Below are 25,086 nucleotides of genomic sequence, written 5' to 3'. Positions count from 1 at the left end.
GTCATCTGCAGTGCCGTCTGTCAGGTGGTTCAACAGGTCCATCAGTGCCACCCATGCCTGTGCCATCTCCAGCGTTCTTTCATTCCCAGTGCAGTGGGCCATCTGCAGTAGGAAGGTCCCCTCGCACTCCACCCACTTCACCATCTCTCTAGTCCATCGTGTCACACTTGGGCTATTTTTCGTTTTCCAATGATTAGTAAGTTCACTTTTGGCCAACACCAGCCCCAGATCTATAAACTTACTAGTAACTTTATTCCTGGCAGTATGGGGGAACCAGTGCAGCAAACAACAACCTGGCATCAATGCTATTTCTCTCTCTGTCACAACCGCCAGTCCAGTTGTCACCCACCTCCAGAACTCTCCCATATGTTGGCAATCCCAGAACATGTGGATAAACCCAGCACCCTCTAAAGTACATCTCGGACAGGCAGTCCGGGCCCCGAAGTAATCATTAATCTTGCCTGGAGTGAGGTACGCCCTGTGCAGGACATAGAAGTGAATCAACTGGAATTGTGCATTCCTAGAGCTCTTCCAGGCCCTTTCCACAAGTTCTCCCCATGGTTTCTCATCAATGACTTCACTCAGGTCCTCCTCCCATTTGAGGCGTAGTGCTGTTAGGGGCCGACACATTCCCTGTGTAATACGCCTATAGAGGCAAGTGACCGCCTTGATAGTACCGGCCGCCATCTTCACATATTGATAGGCTAGGGAGGTCTGGGGTTCCACCATCCCCTCCTGCCAGTGTTTTTGATACCTGCCGTCAGAGCGGCATGTTGGAGGAAATCACCTCTAGGGAAGTTGTGACCTTCCAGAAGATCGTTAAAAGGGAGCAAGGTATTGTCTTCAAATAAATCCCCTAGAGTGGAGATCCCGGCCTCGCTCCATAATGTCAACCTGCTCCAATCCCTCACATGGGGCAGTGCCTCACAGACAACCAACGGGATCTGACGCATATGGAATCCGCACTCGTGCTCGCCTAGCTAATCAGTTCCAACACTGGCGAACTGTTTGTAGGTCCGGGGGGATCCCCTCCACCACCATGGGCAGACGCAGTAGTACCCGGGATTGGAGGCTCAAGCTTGGGTCCGGACTGCCAAGGTCTACTTTATTTTTTACTCTTCCTGCCTTCTATTTCGTGTACCACTGTAGTTGTGCTGTGTGGTAATAGGCCTCAAAATCGGGCACCGCGAAACCCCCTTCCGCCCTGGGTCTCATCATAGTGGTGAGAGCCACTCTCCGCCTCACGGTGCCCCAGAGGAACCCTGTGAGCTTGTGTTAAGTTGAGCAAAAATCTTAGGTGGGATCCAGAGTGGGAGCGTCCCGAAGACCTAGAGAAGGCTGGTTAACGTAACCATTTTCACTAACGCCATCCTACTGCCCACAGATAATGGAAGGGTCCCACAGAACTCAAAGTTGCTTTTTGTGCTACGCACGGCGCTCCCCATATTACCCTCTAGTAGATCTACAGGGTCATGATATATCCGAGTGCCCAGATCAGGCAAGCATCTAGTTTCCCAATGCACGCCCTCTGCTTCCATTGATCCATCTCTACCCTACCATGCAGCAAAAAGGCATGATTTGGCCCACTTCACTCTGAGCCCTGCAACTCTCCCCCGGACATCCAGCAGTTCCTTGGCTCCTCGTAGGGCCTCCCCCGAGTTGGCCAGAAACAGTAGGAGTTCATCCGCATACAACGCAATGTGCTGTAGTTGTCCCCCTACCTCCAACCCCTGATGATAACGGCGTGCACAGCCATGGGTTCCATCGCCAGCGCAAATAACAAGGGTGACAGCAGATATCCCTGTCGCGTGCCTCTGCCCACCATACAGGCCTCTGAAATCAAACCCCTGTCCGAACTCTGGCAGTGGAATTTTTGTACAAATTCGCCGTCCATTCCACAAAGCAGTCCCCCAGGCCGAATGCTCTCAGAACCCGAAAGAGATACGGCCATTCTTGGCTGTCAAAAGCATTCTCAATGTCGACCGTAAAAATGCATGCTTCCTCCTTGCAATGGTTGTCTGCCCCCAATATGCGCAGCAGCCTACGTACATTCATCACCATGTTTCTGGATGGGAGAAAACCTGCCTCATTGACTGCTTCCATTTCATGCATCTGACCACCGTATTCTAATCCAGGATCGGTTGGTGATGGAAATAGTCAACCATAAGATAACTACTTTATTTAACATAAAATTGATTATATTTTGCAGTCAATGGAGCTGGTATTCCGCCCTGGGAAAACTGTCAGAATGATATTGCTCCTCCAAATCTTTCCAGCAGTAACCAGATCACGTGGCTTTTCACAAAACCACATGTGGCATTTCACAATTTGCATTTTCACGCATCTGAGAGGTAGCATGTACATGGGTTGGAAAGTTGTCAACTATCCTGTTTTTTTAATGCCCTTCTGTATGAATCACCTGCACTCTTTTACAACTAATGCAACCCTTCCCCAAATCCAGAGAACATGTTTTCCAGAACTTGCAGTAAATTATCAATGTGCATGTCAGATGTAACGCCAAAGTATTATTACATGTGTTCGCTTCCTTGAATCGAACCATAATGCAGTGCTGCTGTGGTAGTGTTGTATCCAATGCACATGGCTCCACAGCACATTGTGAGTACCTTTTTCTATTTTGGCACTCACCATATTAATGCCAGTGGCTGCTCCTCCGAAAAGGCAGAGGAGAGGCAACCCACTGCTCTCTAAGCAGAGATAGGAAAAATAGAATTATAATAACGCAATGTTATCATTTTATTTTTCTGACTTGCTCAGTTCTCGGGGTGGGCGGGGGTGGGCTGTGCATAGCAGGGGGAAGAGTGGTGGGCACTCTCTAAGTGTGCATGACTGTTTGGCCAGCCGTCTTGGACCGGCCAAACAGTCATGCGCACTTTGCATGTTCTCCACCCAGCTGTCTTGCACAGCCTTGCTGGAGAACATGCATAGGCTCATAGTCCCCGTCTGTGCGCTTGAACCACGGCACTCAAACCAATCACAACACTGCTGTCATGGTGACAGCAGCATCGTCATAGGAGCCTTTGATGCTTCCTGCTTCACCCGGGAGTCGGAAGAGACTAGGAGAGGCGGTGCTTGTACCCAGGTAAGTGATTCATACTTTGTTTCATCCCTTCACTCAACCACCCACCCCACCCTACCACCCCTGTTAGGTTGCAGCCGCCACTGGTTAATTCAACAGATGCACATGCCCAAGGATATGATACACACTTGGTCTGGTGGACATATGTGTAATGCGAAAGGGGCACCATAGAGGTATACGCAATATTTTGTAGAACAAAAAGCTCATGAAAAGACCATTAAATAATCTGTTTGTTTGAACCTCAAGCTCCCTATCTTTGCACATGCAGTTTAGATTTGATAGGAGTAGAGTCTGACCTCCGATGTTCTGATCTCTCTTAGATTTAGATCAGGCAGATTATGCAGAATTTGTTGCGGTCATTAAGCTGTTTTGAAACTTTTTTTGCTTGGAGTCTGAGGTAGGTACCCACTAATTGTGAGTCGGTACATGGATCCTGGCTTGCAGCACTGACCCACCCTTGTTTTCCCTTTGCAGGAGAAACCTTCCTGGAGACAGACAAAAAGCTCTGGATGTCATGATGCCTCTGGTACAATATGAAGACCAAGTGCCATCAGATATGTACTGTCTTGTTGGAAGAATCTATAGAGATATGTTCTTTGATTCTGGCTTCACGGACACAGAGAGCAGAGACAAGGGTGCTGCCTGGTAATGAATAATCAATTTTCTCTGTTTATATTTTCATGATTCATGATCTCATATGAGTTTACTCATAATGGTAGTGCCAGGCCTATGGATTACTATAAATACTGACATATTTAATGGAAAAAGTGTCCAATGTGAAAGGCATGTGAAAGGCGTGTGAAAATCTGCATCTCCCTGGGTCACAAGATATATTTACTCTGTTTTTAATTTCCCTTTTAACTTTTCACTGTTTCTTTTTTATGTTTTCTTATATGATATAGTTAGCAGGGGCGGTTTCTCCGCTATGGCGGAGGAGCGTCGCCCGACTGCTTTTAAGCAATGAGAAACATAAAATGGCAATACCTTAGTTATTGTCATTTTATGTTTCATGTCCTGCTGTTTTGCGGCGGGCGGGTGGGCGGGGCTGCTCTGCTCTCTGGGCAGGGGAGGAGTGGTTTGCCCACTCCGGACTGTGCAATGTCGGCTATCTCGGGCCGCCCAAACCAATTATGCGCACGTTCCCCTTCTCCATAGAGAACATGCCCACCCCTCCAGCCCCTAGCTGAGCGCTGTGTCATGGGGCTCAGACCAAATCACAACCCTGCATTGTTGCATTGTGAATTGTCAGGGGAGGGAGCCTGGCTGCCTGCTTTCTGTTCCTGACTGAGACAGGAGAGCAGGAGCTGAGAAGATGCGGGACACGGCTCGAGGTAAGAACTGTTTTAAAATTTAAATCTGATCCCCCCCCCCCCCCACTGCGACCCCCCGACTCTCACCCGCGACCCCATTGCACCCGCCCACCCACTCATTAGCCATGCCAGCCATGACTGATGGTTATAGTTTTTTATTGATGCTTTTCTGATCAATATACATTTATTTCTAGATATATGTGCATTTATAGTTGATAGTTTTGCGTCGTTACTGTTTGTTTTCAAAATCCATCAGTAGACCAGCAATGGCAAACCCAATAGGTCTCGCTTTTGGGGTTAAAGGCTTTAGGGTTTACCGGTGGACAAGGGGAATTTTAGGGTGTAGGGGTAATGGTGTAGGGTGGTAAGATTATTTTTAGGGTTTAGGGGTGGTTAAGTGAATAGGGTGCAAAGGGTATTTTAAGGGTTTAGAGATGGGTATGGATACAGGTTGGTAAATGGAAATTTACAAAATGGGAGTTTGAGGGGTTCCCCTTAATAAAGAAAAAAATACATTCATAATTACATTTAAAACAAGCATTTGCAATGCAATAGGTCTCGCCTTTGGGACCTTATAAGAATTTAGTAATGCAGCATATTGTGTGGCCCTGAAGCTTTCAGGGTGCTGAGTCGCCGATGAGCAAGCAGTGTCTTGTGATTTTGGGCAGATCACTTGAAAAACAAGCAGCGATCTCGAAGGGCTGGTGGGTGTGGGGTGAAGGAGTAGGGAAAGACGGCACAGGGCAAGTAGGAAACAAGACGCAGTGGTGTAAATGAAAGCGGTGAGGTGGTGGGGAGAGACGCAATGTGACTGGAACCAATCCATCAGTGTTTAAGCGTGGGAGACTCGTGTTCTTAAAAATTGTATAAAGTGATTTTAGCTGTGTAAAACTTACCAGAAGCCTGTTGCTTCACTTTCCCTCAGTTTGAAATCCAAACAGCGCCCTTGCGACGACTGCAACGACCCCCAGCTCGCCTCCCCGGCGACGCACAGGCCACGCCCACTTTCGAGGCCACGCCCACTTCGGGATCACTTATAAGAGCGCGCGCTTTGTGTTGACGCCGCCAGAAGTGTCAGAGCTCCGCTGGCAGACGCCGGGAGACTCGTGTTCTTAAAAATTGTATAAAGTGATTTTAGCTGTGTAAAACTTACCAGAAGCCTGTTGCTTCACTTTCCCTCAGTTTGAAATCCAAACAGCGCCCTTGCGACGACTGCAACGACCCCCAGCTCGCCTCCCCGGCGACGCACAGGCCACGCCCACTTTCGAGGCCACGCCCTCCCCCGCCCATATCATGTGTTGCCAGCGGAAGCGCAGCGGACGCGCCGTCTGCGCGCCGAAGGCGCGCCTAAGGCAAGCCCGTCTGCGCCCGTCCGCGGCAGACCGGGGCACGGGGCTAGACCCCCTGGTCCTCACCTCCCAGATAACCGCTACGACAAAGAGGAACTCCTCACCCTTCGCACCAACTCCCTAAAGGTATGTGAGCACAGTATGGATCTCAGTAGACCTACTAATTCCTGCGATAACTGTGGCTTCACCCTCAATAAACATCCCAAAGCTAGCACGCCAAACGGCAATGTCCAACCAGAGCACAGTAGAAAAATCAGTGGCGCTCTACTTAACTGTCGCTCCCTCAAAAAGCATAAACTCGAAGTATTCGACCTTATAATCGACAACAAATGGGACTTACTATGCCTTACTGAAACTTGGCTGGATGAAGACTCAGACCCTGAAGTCAGGGAGGCCCTGCCCCCTGGATATGCAATTTGCAGGCAGGATAGACCTAAGGGAAGGGGAGGTGGCATTGCCATAATCTATAGATTGAATATGACATGCTCCCTCGAACCTGTTACTATAACAGATAGCGAAACTGGAGCTTTCTCCATCGGCATCGACAAAAATACGGTCATCAAAGGTCTACTGATCTATAGACCCCCTGGAGGTAGTAGAAACTTTACGGAAAGTCTTATCCAGAACGTCACCCCATTGGCTATGAGATACAGGAAGTTCCTTGTATTAGGGGATCTTAATCTCCACATTGAAGACCTTAACAACTCAGCTGCTCAAGAATTATGCCAAGAGCTGCTAACCTTACAATTAGTCACTGCCTCCCACCTCCCGACTCATCGTCAGGGGCACCTTCTTGACCCCATTTTTAATAACTTAGAGGATCTGACACAGGATACTCCCATTCCTTTGCTGTGGACAGATCACTTCCTAGTCCCTTTCCACTTCCTAGTCATGACTCATCACATAAAAACTCACCATTGCGCCAATAAACTACAAAGGAAATGGGCCCGGTTTTCCATGGACTCTTTCGAGCATCACTTCCGACTAAACGGTTCCCCAGCAGACTTAGGAGTGGACGTGGACAGAGCTTGCATAGCCCTGGACGGACACATCACTAAGGCCCTGGACATCACTGCCCCTTGGGCCAATAAGGGCCCAGAGCGACTAACTAAAACTGCACCTTGGTTCAGCACAACTCTTAGAGAAACCAAGGCAGCCTGTAAGAGACTTGAACGAGCCTGGAGGAAGAACTATTCACTAGAGGCAAGAGATGTATACAGAGCTAGCATTAAAGAATACCACCTCCAAATTAGGAAAGCCAAAGCGACCTTCTATGCGGATCGAATAGATAGTGCTAACTGCTCATCCAAGGAACTCTTCAGGATTTATAAAGAGATTACTTCACCTCCTCCTGCTTTAGAGCAGGCCGACACATCAGCTCAATCATGTAACGCTATCGCGGAATTTTTCCACAAAAAAGTACGCGACATTTACAACAGTTTCCCGGATGATGCAAGAACTGGCTCTAACCTTCTTCCTCCTCATGAAGAAGCAACCTGGGAGGCAAAGATCGAAGACTGCCTCACAGTATATCAAGTTCCGTCAGAAGCACTCCTGATAGCCACTGCTAAAGGCATTAAATCAGGCTCCCCGCACGATCCTGCCCCTGCCAAATTCCTGGCCAGTGCCATGAGTCATCTGGTACCTTATGTTGGCCACATACTATCTACCTCTTTCAACACTGGCAAAGTCCCTCACCGGTGGAAACAGGCAGTCGTACTGCCTCTGAAAAAAAAACCCAACATCAGTGCGTCCCAGCTTAGCAATCTCCGCCCCATTTCGCTTTTACCCTTCTTCTCTAAACTGGCGGAAAAGCTGGTGAACCAACAACTATCCGCGCACATAGAGTCCAGAGGCCTCCTGCATACCAACCAATCGGGATTCCGAGCACGCCACTCCACGGAATCAGCCCTCCTTTTTTCGACTGAGGCACTGAGGAAGCACGTAGATGCAGGACATGTGGCAGCTCTAGTGCTCCTGGACCTCAGTGCAGCCTTCGACACTGTAGCACATCATACGCTGCTGCAGTGTCTGAAGAAAGGAGGGGTGACAGGCATGGCCTGGTTATGGTTGGAATCTTTTCTCACCAACCGTAGCTTCTCGGTAGAGCAAGGAGGAGCACGCTCCGATACCTTTGACCTTGGTCAAGGAGTGCCGCAGGGCTCAAGCCTCAGTCCAACCCTTTTTAATTTATATGTCACCCCCGTGGCTACCACTGCGGAACGATACGGGGTGGAAGTAGTGACATACGCAGACGACACACAGTTGGTGGTCGCTCTGACCCAACCTGCTGAACAAGCCGCCGCTAACTTCTCAGCATGCCTCCAGGATATGGCGGGATGGATGGCGAAGAATTGCCTCCGTCTTAATGGTGACAAGACTGAGGTGCTGATTGTTGGAAAACCCCCCTCAGTCTGGTCATCTGCTTGGTGGCCGCAGACCCTGGGGCCTCTTCCTACCCCTAGTGATCAGGTCAAGAATCTGGGAGTATGGGTGGACTCAAAGATGGACTTCGACTACCATACTAGACGGGTAGCCGGTTCGTGCTTCTCGATTCTACGGAAACTCCGCAAAACCATCGACCTGCTCCCAGAATCATCTAGGAAGACCCTGGTCCACGCCCTTGTCACGTCAAGACTGGACTACGGCAATGCCCTTTATCTGGGAGCCAATGCCACTAGCCGGCGGCGACTGCAGACAATTCAGAATGCTGCCGCTCGCCTGGTCCTCCGGCTGCCCAGAAGAGCCCCTTCAAAAAATCCCTACGAACTCTGCATTGGCTGCCGATCAATGAGAGAATTGATTTCAAAGTCCTTTGCATTGGTCACAGGATCGTACATGGCAAGGGCCCGGCCTTCCTTCGGAACCTTCTTTGCCCCTATACGCCCACTCGACAACTCCGCTCGTTAGGAGCAGGCCTCCTCGCTGTCCCCAGACACAAGAAAGCCAGAATGGGAGGTAAATCCTTTCGTATCTTGGCGGCACATAAATGGAACTCTCTCCCCCTGAGCTTAAGAGTGGAAACTTCGGAGCTCATCTTCCGGAGAAAGCTCAAAACATTCCTCTTCCCTAAAGACTAACCCGTCTTGTCTGACTGACGGAGTAGATGGCTCTTCTGACAGCGCGGGGACACACTAAGTGTAACCATGCGCTTTTACAAATTCAGAAATAAATAAATATTCACCCATGAGGTTCTCAAGGCAGTGGTGGGGGGTTGGGGGGGGAGGGCTGCAGGTCCTGATCGACGTTGAGGTTCAGTCAAAGAGCCAGGTCTTGAGATCCTTTCTAAATTGGGTCAGCGACAAGGATAGCCTGAAGTGGAGCGGCAGGGTGATCCAGGTTTTGGCAGCAAGGTAGGAGAAGGATCTTCTTCCGGTCCTAGTCTTGCGGTTCCGAGGGACGGTGGCAAGGGCCAGTTCGGCAGGGCGGAGGTGTCTGGTGGCTACGTGGAATGAGAGGTGGCAGTTCAGGTATTCTGGTCCAGCGTCAATGAGGGCTTTGTAGGCATGTGTGAGGAGCTTGAATGTGACTCTTTTGTTGACTTTGAGACAGTGGAGTTCTTGCAGGTGTTAGAGGTGTGGCTGCGGCGTGGGATGTTGAGGACCAGTCTGGCTGTTGCGTTCTGAACGTTCTGCAGTTTCCTTAGGAGTTTCTGGATGACACCTGCGTAGAGCGTGTTGCTGTAGTCGAGCCTGCTGCTGATGAGTGTGTGGGTGTCCATCATTCTGGCCTCTGTGGGGATTCATCTGAAGGTCTTTAGAAGCAGGCGAAGAGTGTGGAAGTATGATGAGGAGACGGCATTGCTATGGCAGTTCGTCATGAGCGAAGAGTCAGTATGATGCAGAGGTTTATGAATGGTTTGTTAGTGTTGGGGGGGGGGGAGGGGTTCCTAATGTGGTGGGCCACCGGGAGTCTTCCCAAGTGGCGGTGTTGGGCCCCAGGCTGATGACTTGGGTCTTGTCCGAGTTGAGCTTGAGTCAGCTGTCTCTCATCCAGGTAGCAACGGCCTTCATTCTGTTGTGGAAGTTGTTTCTGGCAATTGTGGGCTCGGTGAGTGAGAGGATCAGCTGGATGTCGTCAGCGTAGGAGACGATGTTGAGTCCATGGTTCCTGACTATGGCTGCCAGCCAGGTCATGTAAACGTTCAAGAGAGTGGGGCTCAGGGAGACTCCCTGGGGGACTCTGCAGCCAATCTCCGTGGGTTCTGAGAGGAACAGTGGTAGTCTGACACACTGTGTTCTACTGGTGAGGAAGGAACGTATCCAGTCCAGTGCTTTGTTGCAGATGCCTGTATCGTGTAATCTCGTGCTTAGGGTGCCATGGGATACGGTGTCAAAGGCGGCTGAGAGTTCCAGGAGGATGAGGGCTGCGGTTTCTCCCCGGTAGAGGAGGATGATCTCGGTACTGTGGTTGCTTCGGAAGCCAGATTGAGAGGAGTCCAGGACGTGGTTGGCTTCAATGAACTCGGAGAGTTGGGCGTTGATGGCCTTCTCAATGACCTTGACTGGAAAGGGGAGCATGTAGATGGGTCAAAAATTCTGGAGGTTTGTCGGATCTGCGGACACTTTCTTCAGTAGGGTGTGACCTCGGCATGTTTCCAATCATCGGGGAAGGTGGCGGTCTCGATAGAGCAGTTGATGGTGTGGTGTAATTCGGGGGTGATGTAGGCGGCAGCTCTGTGGAACATGTGGTGCTGGCAGGGTTCTGAAGGTGCTCCGTAGGGAATGCTCTTCATGGTCTTGAGTGCCTTTCGTGGGGAGAGGGGTCCAGTTGAGCAGGATCTGTTGTAGAGTGGTGTTGTCGCATGTGGTGCTGGTGGGAGGTATGAGCGAGTCTTGGGTGTTGAAGCTGTTGTAGAGCTGCTTGATCTTGTGGTGGAAGTAGGTGCTGAGTTTGTTGCAGAGGTCTTGGGAGCGTGAGACTTCTGTGGTCTCGCTGTTGGGTTTGGGAAACTCCTTGATTATGGCAAAGAGTTCTCTTGTGTTGTGTGTGCTGGCGTTTATTCTGTTTTCTTTGTAGTTTTGAGAAGGAAGTGGTGTGCGGTAATGGAGGCTTTGAAGTCTTCCGGGTTTTTGTTGTTGCTCCATCTCTTCTTGAGCCTTCTACAGGTGCGTCTGGACTCATGGAGGGGGGCAGTGAACCTACTGGCTTTCCTGGAGTGTTGCTTGCCGGGTGCTTTCTTGAGGTGTGCCAGCGCATCAGAGCAGTAGGAGATCCATTGGTGGAGGTTGTGTGCTACGGTATTGGCGCCCTTGGAATTCAGCGGCGTGGTTATGCTGAGGGTGGCATTGAGGTGTTTTTCAGTGACCTTGTTCCAGTTGCGGCGGAGGGGGGGATGGACAGTGGATTTGGTGAAGGCGAAATGAACGTAGTGGTGGTCGGTCCAGAGGATTTCAGAGGTGTGGCTGTAGGTGATGTTTCCGCTGGTGGAGAAGACATGGTCGACCATGTGTCCCACTGTGTGGGTCGGAGAAGCAACTAGCTGCTTGAGTCTGATGTTGGCGAGGCTCTCCAGAAGGGATGCAGTGTTGTGGTCATTGGGGTTGTCCAGGTGGAAGTTGGTCATAGAGTAGGATATAATCAGTAGGTATGTGAGCCTGGGGTGCGATGGAGTCGATGTTGATGAAGGGCGGGCGGGGACCAGGCGGTCTGTAGATGAGGGTGCCACAGAGGGTGGTGTTGGGTTAGGTCTGGACCTTTGAAGTGGAGATATTCCATGGTTGTCGATTGGCTGTTCGAGTGGGTGGTCTGGCGGAGGGAGTTCTTGTGGACGATGGGATGCCTCCTCCTGATCAGCCGGTGTGGTCCTTGTGGGTGATCTTGTAGCTGTCAGGGATGGCGATGTCCAGGCCCGAGCTGGGGTTCGTCCAGATTTCTGTGAGGAAGGCGATGTCGGGAGAGAGGGAGTCGAGGAGGTCCCAGATTTCCGTGGCGTGTTTGTGGAGGACAGCAGTTGGGAATAGCATTTAAGCTTATAATTGACGATATCTGGCAACATTTAAAAAACAGCAATTAAATAACATCAAACAGCTATGAAGGGCATACAGTCAGAGCTGCTGACTCAGGAATTCGAGTCTTGGCATTGGCTCAACATTATATGATTTTGCGCAAATCACTTAAAATACAAGCAGCAATCTTGTGGGGCTTGGTGAAGGGGTAGGAAGAGACGGCACAGTGCGAGCAGGCTGCCACATGCAGGAAACAAGATGCGATGGTGAAAATGAAAGCGGTGTCCTGTGATTTGGGCAAATCACCTAAAATACAAGCAGCAAACTCAGAGGGGTGGTAGGTGCGGGGTGAAGGGGAAGGGAGAGCTGGCACCGGGCGATCAGGAAACAAGAAGAAATGGTGAAAATGAAAGCGGTGAGGAGATACGGCATGCAATGTGACTTGAACGGCATTTGAGCTTAGAAATGACTCCATCTGGGAACATTTAAAAAACAGCAATGAAACGGCATCAAAAATGCGTGTGGTTAGAGCTACTGATTCATGAGTTTGAGTGTCGGCGTTGGCTCAACATCCTGTGATTTTGAGCAAATCACTTAAAAGACAAGCAGCGATCTCCAAGGATTGGTGGAGGCGGGGTGAAGGGAGAGATGGCACAGGGCGAGCAGGCTGCCACGAGCAGGAAAATAGACGCGATGGTGAAAATTAGAGTGGGTATGTTAAAAGGCGCACAGCCTCCAAAGAAAAACAATAATTAAACCAGCGATGCAAATGCCAACCAAAACATGAATCGCAGCGTATGTGAAGCAGGTGCTCTGCTGATACACAACCTTAGGCAAACAAGAATAAAATAGTGTGCACAACAGAACCTATATATAAAAAAAAGCGTAAGACAGGGGCTGTCTCCTTAGAGGGTTTGAAACACAAAGGTGGGACTAATTAAGCATACTAACCAATCAGAAGCATGCATTTATGAAGGGCACGAACAAGAACAAATGTAAAAGATGGGTGGTGCTGCAAGCCACAGTCTAGATTGCAGCATGCCTCACGGAGCAGCGCATGCTCTGCCCAGGCTCGACCTAAAAAGGTGGTTGTGTTTGGGGGGTCTCTTCCCAAAAATATAATTCATTTAAAATAAATATATATTTATGAGGAGTTTCACTTACCTTGCATGGTAAAGGCATGAGTTATAAAGTCATACATTGTTTTGCAGGCCCATTCAGCTACAAAATGATTCAAGTGCTGTATTTTTGTTTGTCAATCCAATTTGGATTGGTAAATGGGGTAGGTAACACAAGGGAGGGGTAAGTTACAAAGGGGAGGCCAGCACCAACGGAGGGTTGGGGGAAGCAAAAGGAAGGGGAAACAACGGTGGCCAATACGGAGTGAAGCAAAGGGCACAGAGGGTGGAAGTAACAGTAGGGTTGGTGCGGTGGGGGACGAGAGAGACAGAGAGCGAGAGAGACCGAGACAGAGACAAACAGAGAGAGAGAGAGACACAGAGAGAGAGAGAGAGACACTTACACCAAGGCATTACATATCGTTTGACACATAATTCTACACAGTTTCAGTGATTTGGCCAGGAGAGTAGTTTGGGTGTTTACAAAAATCCGTATAATATGAATTGGGGATTTGGTGCTGTGGAAAATTGGTTCAGTATGTTTCCGCACCTGCACTTTGTTTTTAAGTCTCTCTATTGCTGCAGCTTGCTTGAATGAGATGTCTGTAATGGCTGCACTGGAGTGACAGTCAGAGCAGTAGGCGGGACTCTAAGTGAGAACTCAAATCGCGCAGAATCTGGCGATGGCCTTCCAAAATGTAGATGGTTTCTCCACACTAGTCCAATTTCAGCTGGGATACAACCTTACTTTGCTGAACAAAGCAGAACAAAAAGCTACACTTAAACTACCTGCTGCTTTGGTGAATAAGACCCACACAATGAAGGATCTCCATCCTTAAAGGATGGGAGGATCTGCTTCAGCGTTGACGGGGGCCCGGTTGCCTTTCAAGCACCACCTACGTTTGTTGTTACTGCCTGGTAACTGATTGCACAAATAAGATTTCTCCAGTGGCTGACTTTCACATTACATTTTCAGTAGGGATGGGATAACTCATTTGATCCCCAGAGGCTATTAGGCTATATTAAGCTCATCTTTTCCGGTATGTCGTTATGTGTATGACAAGGAAGACGACACTAAGGATTTTATGTGCTCTTTTCTGTCTAATCTCAAAATAACCTTGTCTCACTAACTAACTGGTGCTTAACCAAACTACTTGGCAAGGTAGCCTGGCCATAACTTGGGGGAACTGTTGCCTTACTGTGTGGCAGGTGGGCACAGGTCTCTACATTGTTGCATACCCCCATGTCAAAGGACCCAGCAAAGGGATATCCCTCAGCCTGCCCCATTACCCCACTCCATATACTATACTAGCGTATGGTACTGAGAGAGTAGCCTTGACCAGCCACCCACCAACCTGTGCTTGTAATCTTGTGTGAATATGGGTATCTGGGCATGACAGGAGCTAACTTTGCCACCATATTTTGCATAAACTCATCATTTATTTAACACAGCCTGTGAAGCCCACAAGAAAAGGGAATTACAATAAACAAGCCAGCTAAGAATAGTAGCCTGAACCGCTAACTGTCGAGTTACTGACTGCAGCAGCAACACAACAGCGAAAAAGCAGGACAAGGTCACGTGATTAGCCTGCTTCATCAGCATCAAATTACCGTCCAGGAGAAATCCAGATGTTTCCCAAACTGATCAGGGAGAAGATGATAAGATCCAGTAGGGGACCAGAATGTAAAAGAGAAAGGTCTGGCCAACCTAAATGGAGCCAGACACAAAATCACAGTTTTGTTAGAATTAAACTTCAGATTATTGAAAAGGAGCCAGAAAGATACTGCTGACATACACTGATGGAATGCTTCCAATGGAGTGGCCCCTCTTTTGTCCAGGTCAATAATTAATAGAGTGCCATCCACATAATTCATACAAGTGGCACCAAAACATATGTGTGTATGTATATATATATATCTTCACTGAAAAAAACATAGGTTTCAGGGACGTTCTAGTTAGTTGGACATTTCACTCGTACAAAACCATAGAAATTCCCCTGTTATAGTTAGTTGAGCTAACTATAACTCACGCCCCCGCAATGCACTGCTGATGACGTCACATATTACATCATTCATGACATGGTCAGTGACATCACTGATGACATCATCCAGTGACTGTGTGTTTCTGTAAAGTTTGAATATGTTTTATATATATATGCCAAGGTGTATTGAAGAATGAGTGGGTGTATAAGTGTCTGGATGAAGGATTTAGTAGGTGTGTGACTGACTATAAGTGAGTGATTAAATGTCTTACTGAATGCATGGGTTAGTGACTAAACTGTCGGAATGTGTGTATCAGTACATGTGTTGTTGTATAAGCTGCTGCATGTGTTGGTCAGTAGCTATGAGTGTCTATATGGGTTATTGATTGGTTGCCTGAGTATTTGTATGGGAGACTGACTGAGTGTGTGGGTGGGTGGGTGGGTGGGTGGGTGGGTGGGAGGTGTGTGACTGCGCATAGATGTGTGACTGGTTGATTCACTGGGTGTATGGGTTCAAGAGTGCATGTGGAAACAGCTGTATGGGTGGGTGAGTGTGTGTGTATGGGTGTGTTGGTGAGAGATTGGATGTCTCAGTGGTACATGTCCAAGTAACTACATATGTAAAAAGCAGTGTATGTGAGAGTTGGTGTATATAAATGACTATATGTGAGAGCCAGTGATTGTGTGAGTGGCTGTATGGTTGAGTGTGTACTTGTATCAGTCATTGTATAAGAGAGTAAGTATGTGTTAGTATATGTTTGAATAAGTGAGGCGGTGTGTGTATAACTGTATAGGTGAGGAAATGAGTGTGATTGATTCTTTGCATGACTGACTAGGTGTGTGAGTAACTCCATGGATGAGTGGCGGTGTGTGTGTGTCTGTATAGGTGCATGAGTGCATATTATAGTGTTGTATTGATGAGTGACTGTATGTATGAGTGATTGTATGGGTGAATACGTGGATGTGTGTGTGTAGACCTAGGAATCAGTGAGTGCGTATGTAGTAACTGGTATTGATGTGTCAATGGTTTTGAAAATGGTAGTCTGTATTTTACAGACTACCATAGTTAAAGGTTATATTAGTGTGAGGAGGTGCATCAGATTTTGACGTGGATGATGTCATCAGTGATGTCATTTGAGATGTCATCAGTGATGTCACTGACCATGTCATGAATGATGTAATATGTGATTTCATCAGCAGTGCATTGCGGGGGCGCAAGTTATAGTTACCTGAACTAACCACAACGGGGGAATTTCTATGGTTTTGTACGAGTGAACTGTCCAACTAACTATAACATCCCTGAAACCTATGTTTTTTCAGTGAATTTCTAAGCTTTTTAAATGCTCATTTCTAACTATAACGTGCCTGAAACCTATGGTTTTTCAGTGAATTTCAAAGGTTTTTTAAATGCTAATTTCTAACTATAACGTGCCTGAAACCTATGGTTTTTTCAGTGAGTTTCAATGGTGTTTTAAATGCTAATGTCTAACTTTGCCTACAAAGTTAGGACATGTGAAGAAAGAGGAAGAAAAGCGCAGAAAGAAGCAAGACAAATGCAGAAAGAGGCAACAGAAGTCCAGAAAGACGAAGAAAAGTGCAGGAAGAAGCAAGAGATGTGCAGAAAGAACCAATAGAGGAGCGGAAAGTCCTCCTGTGCCCCAACTTTTTAGTGACGGGTACTGGTGGTAACTGACTCTGACTAACCAGAGCCAGTGCTATGCTAAAAGACACTTAGAATACAGTGAAAACACCTACATACACTAGGGAACACTATACGTTCGGGTACCCCTGTAATTAGCATGACCGCTCCTGTATTTGCCATGAGTTAGTGCCTGGGTCATTGCTTGAGTACATGGGTAGTGACTGGATGATTAGAGTGCTGAAAGGACAGTGCATGGTTATTTTATAACTGCTTGGGTTTTGGCGGAGTGATAGGATAAGTACATGATGCTGGATGGGTGATTTGAGAAGTGCACGGGTAGTGACAGAGGGATTTCTGGAGTGCATGGATACAACCTGGGTAATTGGAGGAGTGAATCAGTACTGTGTAGGTGGTTAGAGGTCTGCATGGGTAATGCACAGGGGATTGTAGCAGTGCATGTGTTAGTGCCTGGGTCATTCCATGAGTAAATGGGCACTGACTGTAAGATTAGAGTACTGCAAAGAGAGTGCATGGTGAATTTATAAGTGTTTGGGTTTTGGTGGAGTGATTGGATAAGTACATGGTGCTGGCTGGGTGATTGAAAGAGTGCATGGGTACTGACAGGCGATGGCTGGACTGCATGGGTAGTGCTCAGAGGATTGTAGAAGTGCATGTGTTAGTGCCTGGGTCATTGCATAAGTACATGGGCACTGACTGGATGATTAGAGTGCTGCAAGGAGAGTGCATGGTGAATTTATAAGTGCTTGGGTTTTGGTGGAGTGATTGCATAAGTACACATATGTCACATCAGGCCCCGCCCCCTCCCTTCACCACTGTGCAAACACGCCCTCTGGAGGGTTTTAATTTGGGGGATTAATTCCCCTTGAATCCTGATGGTCCTTGGGGGCCAACTAGCCCACCAGGTACCTCCAGTAAGCGCCACAGAGCTGCGTTGCAGAGAGGTGGTCCGAGGCCACGCCCCTTTTTACACCTCTCTGCAACGCAACTCTGTGGCGCTTACTGGATGTACCTGGTGGGCTAGTTGGCCCCCAGGGACCCTCCGGATTCAAGGGGACTTAATTCCCCAACTTAAAATGCACCACAGGGCGCGTTTGCACACTTGTCACATTAGGCCACGCCCCCTCCCTGCACCACTGTGCAAACACGCCCCTTGAAGCTTTATAAATTGGGGGATTAAATCCCCTTGAGTCCTGAGGGTCCCTGGGGGCCAACCATCCCAGCAGCTACCTCCAGTAAGTGCCACAGAGCTGCGTTGCAGTTCCCTGGCGCATACTGGAGGTACCTGGTGGGCTACTTTGCCCCCAGGGACCCTCAGGATTGAAGGGAACTTAATCCCCCAATTTACAATGTGCCAACCCTGTTGAGGGCGGTTCCTCTTATGCCGGCTGCGTGTAGTCGGGCGGTGAGAGTGCGGTGAGAGACGGTGTTGAATGCTGCTGACAGGTCGAGTAGGCCGGGGGGGGTCTGTAGGTGAGGGTGCCGTGGAGTTTGGGCTGGTCTGGACCTGGAAGTGCAGGTGTTTGGCCGCGGGGTAGGTGTAGCTTGAGGTGGAATTATTTTTTGTGTGCGATGAGGAGTCCTCCTCTCGGGTGGTTGGGGCGGTCCTTCCTCTGGATCTTGTATGCTTCCGGGATGGCGATGGCGATGTCCGGGTGGAGGAGGAGTTGGCCCAGTTTTCTGTACAAAAGGCGACGTTGGGTGAGAGGAAGTCAAGGAGGTTCCAGATCTCTACAGCGTGCCTGTGCATGGAGCGGACGTTAAGGAGGATGCATTTTAGGGCATCGGTGGTGTTGGGGGCGGTGGTGAAGGATTTGCGGCAGTGGTGGCAGGAGAACTGGCCATGTTTTGCGTTCCATGTGGACTCCTGGCAGTTGTTGTTTCTTCCGAGGTGCAGGGCGGCTATGTCGTAGTGGTGGATGACCGGAGATCCAGGGTACCAGGCGCTGGTCGCGGTTGGGTCGCAGACAGCCGCAGATGGGTTTGCCTTTGGCATGCCCGCTGTGCGCGGTCAGCCAGCGGGCACCATTGAATAGGGGAGGAGGAAGGGAAAGCACAGCTGGGAGGCGGGAAGTGGCAAGGTGGGAGGGGTCACAGGGGAAAACACAGACGCAGTGCTGCAACAAAATAAAACAGGAGTACAAGTGTGGGAAAATAAGGCAAATAATAGAAAACAGCAAATCAACAAAACCGAGGCAAGGCAAAACAAAACAGGGCAAGGAAAATAAAAAAAGAAACACAGCTGTAGTGTAGAATGCATATTGGACATTTACCCAAGGTGGTCGCACATATAAATTAAACAGTAGAAAGTACTTCACTTGGGTAGATATTTTGTGTAAAACTGTGGAGGCTTGTTGGATTAAGTTGCACTCAAAAACTCATGCACTGACTCACAGATACTCACACCCACTCTGGCACTCGTATAGCCAATAACAGACCCATTCAGACACTCATGCACTCGCTCACAGACCCAATGAGGCACTCTCATACCCACTCAGGCACTCGTGCACACACTCACAGAACCACTGAGACTCACAAACCCACTCACAGACCCACATTAGACACTCATGTACTCACTCACAGACTGACTCACATGCTCATGGAGGCACTCGGACACCGACTCTGACACCCACTCACACGCTTTGACACCCTCTCACAGACCCACTCTAACACCCACTCAGACACTCATCCACCCACTCACAAACTCACTCAGACACTCATAGATCCACTCACACACCCAGTGAGAAACTTATGCAGCCAGACCCACTCACACCCACTGACAGACCCACCCTGATACTCTAACATCCACTCACAGACCCATTCAGACACTCATGCACTCACTCTCAAAGTTTGCAGGTAGGAAATACGTTTTTAAAAAACCTTATAAATTCACTAAACCAAAGGTTACAGGGCCGTTATTGTTGACTCAGATTTCAATTGTACAAAACTTTGAATTTCAGCAGTTATAGTTACCTGAGCTAACTATAACTTACGCCCCCGCAATGCTCTGCTTGTGACCTCACATAATAAATCTCATGACATGGTCGGTGACATCACTCATGACATCTCAAATTACATCACTGATGACATCATTCACAGAACCACTCGCATACCCACTCACACCTCTATGCACCCTCTCCTACACCCACACAACCACTCACATACCCAATCACTGACCCATATAAGTACTCACACAACCACTAATTCCTCCATAGAGCTACTCACTGCCAACTCACTCAGCCACTCACACAACCACTCACTCATCCATACAACTACTCACACACACAACCACACACTTACCAACACAGCTGTTCACATACACACACGTATTCACCTATACAGCTACTCTTGCGTGCACACACAGCCTCTCAACACAGCCACTCACTCAACCATATAAGCACTCACACACCTACACACTTACATACCCATTCACAGATCCCTATAAGCACTCCCACATGCACTCACTCAACCATACAGCCATTCACACAATCAATCTCCAGTGCAGCCACTCACGCACCAACTCACTTAACCAAACACACATACAGCCACTCACATACCCATACACCCACTTACACACCCAGTCACTCACTCATACAGCCATTCAGACACCGCTTACTAACCCATACATTAACACACACCCACCTATACAGCCACTGACACACCCACTCACTCACCAATACAGCCACTCACTCAATCACATAGGTACTCACACATCCACTTACACACCCTTACAGCCATTCACACACAGATATGGACAGTCACACAACCACTCAGATCATGTATGTTAGAAATACTATCACTCGGTAGTATAGAAAGAATAGCAATTTAGCTTATGAAGTAGCTTAGTATATATCTTTAAGTCTCAGGAACGTTTCAAAATACTTCCACTCACATGATGTCATCAGTGACGTTGCCAACCATGTAATGTGTGATGTAATATGTGAGGTCATAAGCAGGGCATTGTGGAGGCTTAAGTTATAGTTAGCTCAGGTAACTATAACTGCTGAATATCAATGGTTTTGTATGAATGACATCTGAGCCTACCTAGAACGTCCCTGTAACCTTTGTTTATTCAGTGTGTGTGTGTGTGTGTGTATATATATATATATATATATATATATATATATATATATATATATATATATATATATATATATATATATATATATATATATATATATATATATATTCACTGAAAAAACCATAGGTTTCACACACGTTATAGTTAGGAAATAGCATTTAAAAAACCTTGCTAATTCACTGAAAAAACCATAGGTTTCACACATGTTATAGTTAGCTGGACATTTTACTGATAAAAAACCAATGAAATTCCCCCGTTATAGTTACTGTAGGCAACTATAACTCACGCGACCGCAATCCTCTGCTGATGCTAATACTGTATTTAGACACTTATTTGCCCATATCTTCTTCCATTAAATTTTAGCTATACATATATTACAAATATTTTTTTTTCATAAAGACACATATGTCATCAGCAGAGGATTACGGTCGCGTGAGTTATAGTTGCCTACAGTAACTATAACGGGGGAATTTCATTGTTTTTTTATCAGTAAAATGTCCAGCTAACTATAACATGTGTGAAACCTATGGTTTTTTCAGTGAATTAGCAAGGTTTTTTAAATGCTATTTCCTAACTATAACGTGTGTGAAACCTATGGTTTTTTCAGTGAATTTGTACGGTTTTTTAAATGCTAAGTTACTTTACGCCATTTGTGGCGTGCGCGCCCACTTAACGCAGTTCGTTCCGTGCACGGTTTTTATCAACTTTAATAAGCCCTGTACATTTGGTGGCCTTCGGCCACCAAAAGCACAGGGGGTGAGGTCAATGTGGATAGTGTTTTTTTATTTCGATTTTATAATTTCATGTTGCCAAAATTACGTTTTTTTTCTCTATTAATAAGCCCTGCACATTTGGTGGCCTGCGGCCACCAAAAGCACAGGGGGTGGGGTAAGTGTGGATAGTGTTTTTTTTATTTTTATTTTTTTACCGTAAGCGTACGTAAGCGTACGGTAAGCGTACGGTAAGCGTACGGTAAGCGTACCCCGCGAAATTGCCGAAAAAAAAATAAAACCGTTTTTGCTCTTGGGGGATGTTTGGGGACTCCCTCAACATGACTATGTGGGAGGGAGTTGTCAAAACAGCCCCGTAACATGTTTTTGGCCATCATGTTTGATAAACAACACTCAGTGCGAGAGACAAAATGGCGGACGCCGCTTCCTGGTTTCGGCCGATTCGAATGTTTACTAAGATCTAAGAGCCAATCAGAATCGCGCTCGCGCACGCCACCGTAAGCTTACGGTAAGCGTACGGTAAGCGTACGGTAAGCGTACCGTAAGCGGGCTCAGATATATATATTGATTTAAAGGCTATTTTCTCAGAATCTACTGAACAGATTTACACCAAACCTACAAAAGGCACTTCCTTGACCTAGGGACTACCTCTCTGCCAAATTTCTAGTAATTCTGTTCAGCCGTTCGGGCTGTAGCTCGTTCTAAAGGTCCTATGGAAAAATGCATGGGAAAAACGCGTTTTGGGACCCCCCTTTTATCTCAGCCCCTGCTTGACGAATCCCCCCGAGACTTTCAGGGTAGGAGCGGAGCGGAGCGTAGCGCCCCACCTATTGTGAGAAATTCGCGAGGATTCGTCGACCGGCGCCAAAGTTATTCAAAATAGAATGTTGAGGTTTTCCTATGGAAACGTGGTCCTAACTATAACTACCTACTGGCGACCGCCAGTAGGTAATATATATATATATATATATATATATATATATATATATATATATATATATATATATAAAATTTGTTTTTTAAACAATACCCTTTCAGGCTTACTGCATCACATGAATTATGCAAAAAAAATTAAGTGCGTCTCCTTTATATGGAGCACCCTACAACACCACCGACACTCTGAATCTGCTCACCTCAAATGTATGTTTCTCTAGCACAGTTTTTAAGCCAAGAATTAGCACTGTCCCATCCATGTGAAGCTAAAGAGTGAAAAAATATTTTGTCATTTTGACAGCAAAGTCTCAAAACATAGGACTAGCAAGTGCCATCCATATAAAGCTGAGAAACTACAAAAGTCGTTTACCACTCCAGGTACAGTATTACAGCTTTGGATCAGTAAAATACCATTCAAGCCAAACTAGAATGAATAAAAGCAACCCCTGACACTTGTTCCGTTCTAGTTAAAGCTCATCAGAGAGGTATAGCTTTGTCCAGACACATGGGATTACCCCATACCTTTTCAGGCTTAGGGTACCGCATAATTTATGCAAAGAAGGAAGCTGAGAACTCTGGGTAGTTGCAAGGTTTAGGTGGAGAACAGCTTTCTTCATCGAGCACCTTACAGCACAACCAACATTCTGAATCTGCTCACCTCAAATGTCTGTTTGTCTAGCAGAGTTTCCAAGCATATTTTTTTGTACGTATAAAACAAAAATTATATACCAGTGCAATCGACTCCATATGTAGTTATTTTCAGTGTATTTTAATGTGAAGGAAGTACAGGTGTAAAACTCTCAAATTTTGAATTTTAAGTTATTTGATGCACTTATGCCTGCTCTCTGCAGTTAAATTGCTACCTCTTACATAGGAGTAAAAATCATACTCTAGTGTGGACTACTGTTTAGATTTTTTTAAACATTTGTTCTTGTGTAATATAAAGGACATATCAAATCACATTTGCATGCCGAAGAAGGAGCTCATGTACATATGTTTCATTGTGTACACATGTGAGATACAGACCTCTTTTGTTATTGTAAATAATGACTTCTTTGCATCCTATGAACACCAGGCGTTGCTTTGAGGTGTATTTTTTGTACAGCATGTGATATGAGCAGCGAGGAACAGTTGCTGTAGAGAAGAAATCCCAATTTAATTAGAATGTGTTGAAGCCTCACAGCTTGCGCCGAGTCTTAAGCAGCCCCCTCCATGCCTTCCCTCCGGTGGACTGTTGTATTTTTTTCTGTAACTATTAACTTCATTAGTATGGATGTTCTTGCTGGTTTCACTGAATCACACAGCTCTTTGGAAAGCAAGAAGAGCTCTGCACCTTCCATGGTGTGCACATGTTCCCGCTCAGGTCCTATGACGTGGTAAAACATCGCTTTTCTGTAAGCCTTCCTGTAGAGCGGTATCTAGGATACCCACCTCTAGTTCTACATTGCATCAGAGTACTAGGAGTCACTTGACATTAAAATGTGTAAAATGGCATCTGAGCAAACGCTGGGTGATATACGTTTAACCAGAAGGCGATTGTGACATCCAATAATCCCACCATATTGATGGAAAATCAGTGGGCGTCTGTGTCAGGTGACTGTGATCTTTAGCTACCTTTTTAAGATCTGGCCATGGTGCCATATGATTGTACTTTAATAAAAAGATTACTAATGATGTACCCAACAGTTTTTGGGATTTTTTTTTGCAAGAAAATGGCAAAGCACCCAGCAGTAACATTGGCCACTGCTGTATTTCAAAAGGCAACATTTCATAACATATAATATCACTATGCAGAAAAGGGACCCAACATATCCCTTCCCCCTTTTCCGACAACACCCCACACATACTTTGAAACTCACACAGTGTCCTCTCCCATCATAGAAAGACTTCTAGCTCATTTCTCTTTATTACATATTCCATTCTATGATATGCAATTCATTTTTTTCTCCATCGGGCAATCTTTATTTATGAAACTCACATCACCCTAGCCTGCAGCGAAGCTTTCCTCCCATATTTTATCAATGTCCGTGCTTAGATGTGACCCAGAAGCACAGGTCCATTGTAGAATACGAAAAGCTGACATGGCCCCATAGGTACACACACTGCCTACACTGACCAATTCTACTGTATAAAAGACAGGAACAGAAACCGAAGGGGGGTCTCCATAGACCCTATAAAAATAGTTGAAACATAAATAAAAATGCATAAACAACTGAAGGATTCCAGACTCCATTTGAAAGCTGATTGTCATGTTGAATAGAGTCAGGGAAAAATATGTCCGCGTAGATATCTGAAGTTCTCCGTATTGATGTTTCTCTGTTTCTGTTAAGTTATACCTCATTTGATGGTATTTGTCACAACTGTGCATTCCAGGTCTGGGTTGAGATGTTTTTGGCATTGACAGCTTGGAGTTCTGTGTGCCGAGAGGTACCCTGCTGGGTCCTACGACTTTATCTTAATAAACTATAATCCAACTCTTATTGGAATTGTCTGCATTCCACTTACTGATGTTTGGATGCAAGAATCTGAAGACCATCATATAAAGCATGGCAAAAAAAAACTCATGACAACCAGAGGTACAGACCTAAGATCCTTATTTAGAGTTGGGCAGGTGGGATACCTCATCTCAAACATGGAGGATATCCTGGGCACCATATTACAAGTTCATATAGCCTATGAAACTTACAACATGGTGGATGGGATATCCATCACGTGTTAACGGAATATCACATCTGCCAAACTCTTAATAATGCCATTCATCTTGTTTTTAGGCACCAGATGCTAGATAACCAGTGCCATCTTCTCTACAGCTGCTTCAGAGTACTATAACCCAATAAAAAGGTATTTGTGGTTTGTTTTATAATTGTACACACAGTA

General features: G+C 46.7%; 1 protein-coding gene across 2 annotated transcripts in view; it reads left to right on the top strand.

Moving 5' to 3' along the window:
* MAP3K5 (mitogen-activated protein kinase kinase kinase 5) overlaps positions 1 to 25,086 on the top strand; it is an 816,933-nt gene that overhangs the window by 421,279 nt on the left and 370,568 nt on the right. For both annotated transcript variants that reach the window (XR_014963045.1, XM_085611527.1), the window contains exon 7: positions 3,572 to 3,742. Coding sequence is in view for 1 of the 2 variants with exons in the window: in XM_085611527.1 (XP_085467653.1) it covers positions 3,572 to 3,742 (171 nt within the window). In the remaining variant the exon portion in view is untranslated. The remainder of the gene's footprint in view (positions 1 to 3,571; positions 3,743 to 25,086) is intronic.

Source organism: Triturus cristatus, chromosome 6 (assembly GCF_964204655.1).
Source record: "Triturus cristatus chromosome 6, aTriCri1.1, whole genome shotgun sequence".
Taxonomy (NCBI): Eukaryota; Metazoa; Chordata; class Amphibia; order Caudata; family Salamandridae; genus Triturus; species Triturus cristatus.
The sequence above is the reverse complement of the archived record's forward strand: the minus strand, read 5'-3'. Positions and strand labels throughout refer to the sequence as shown.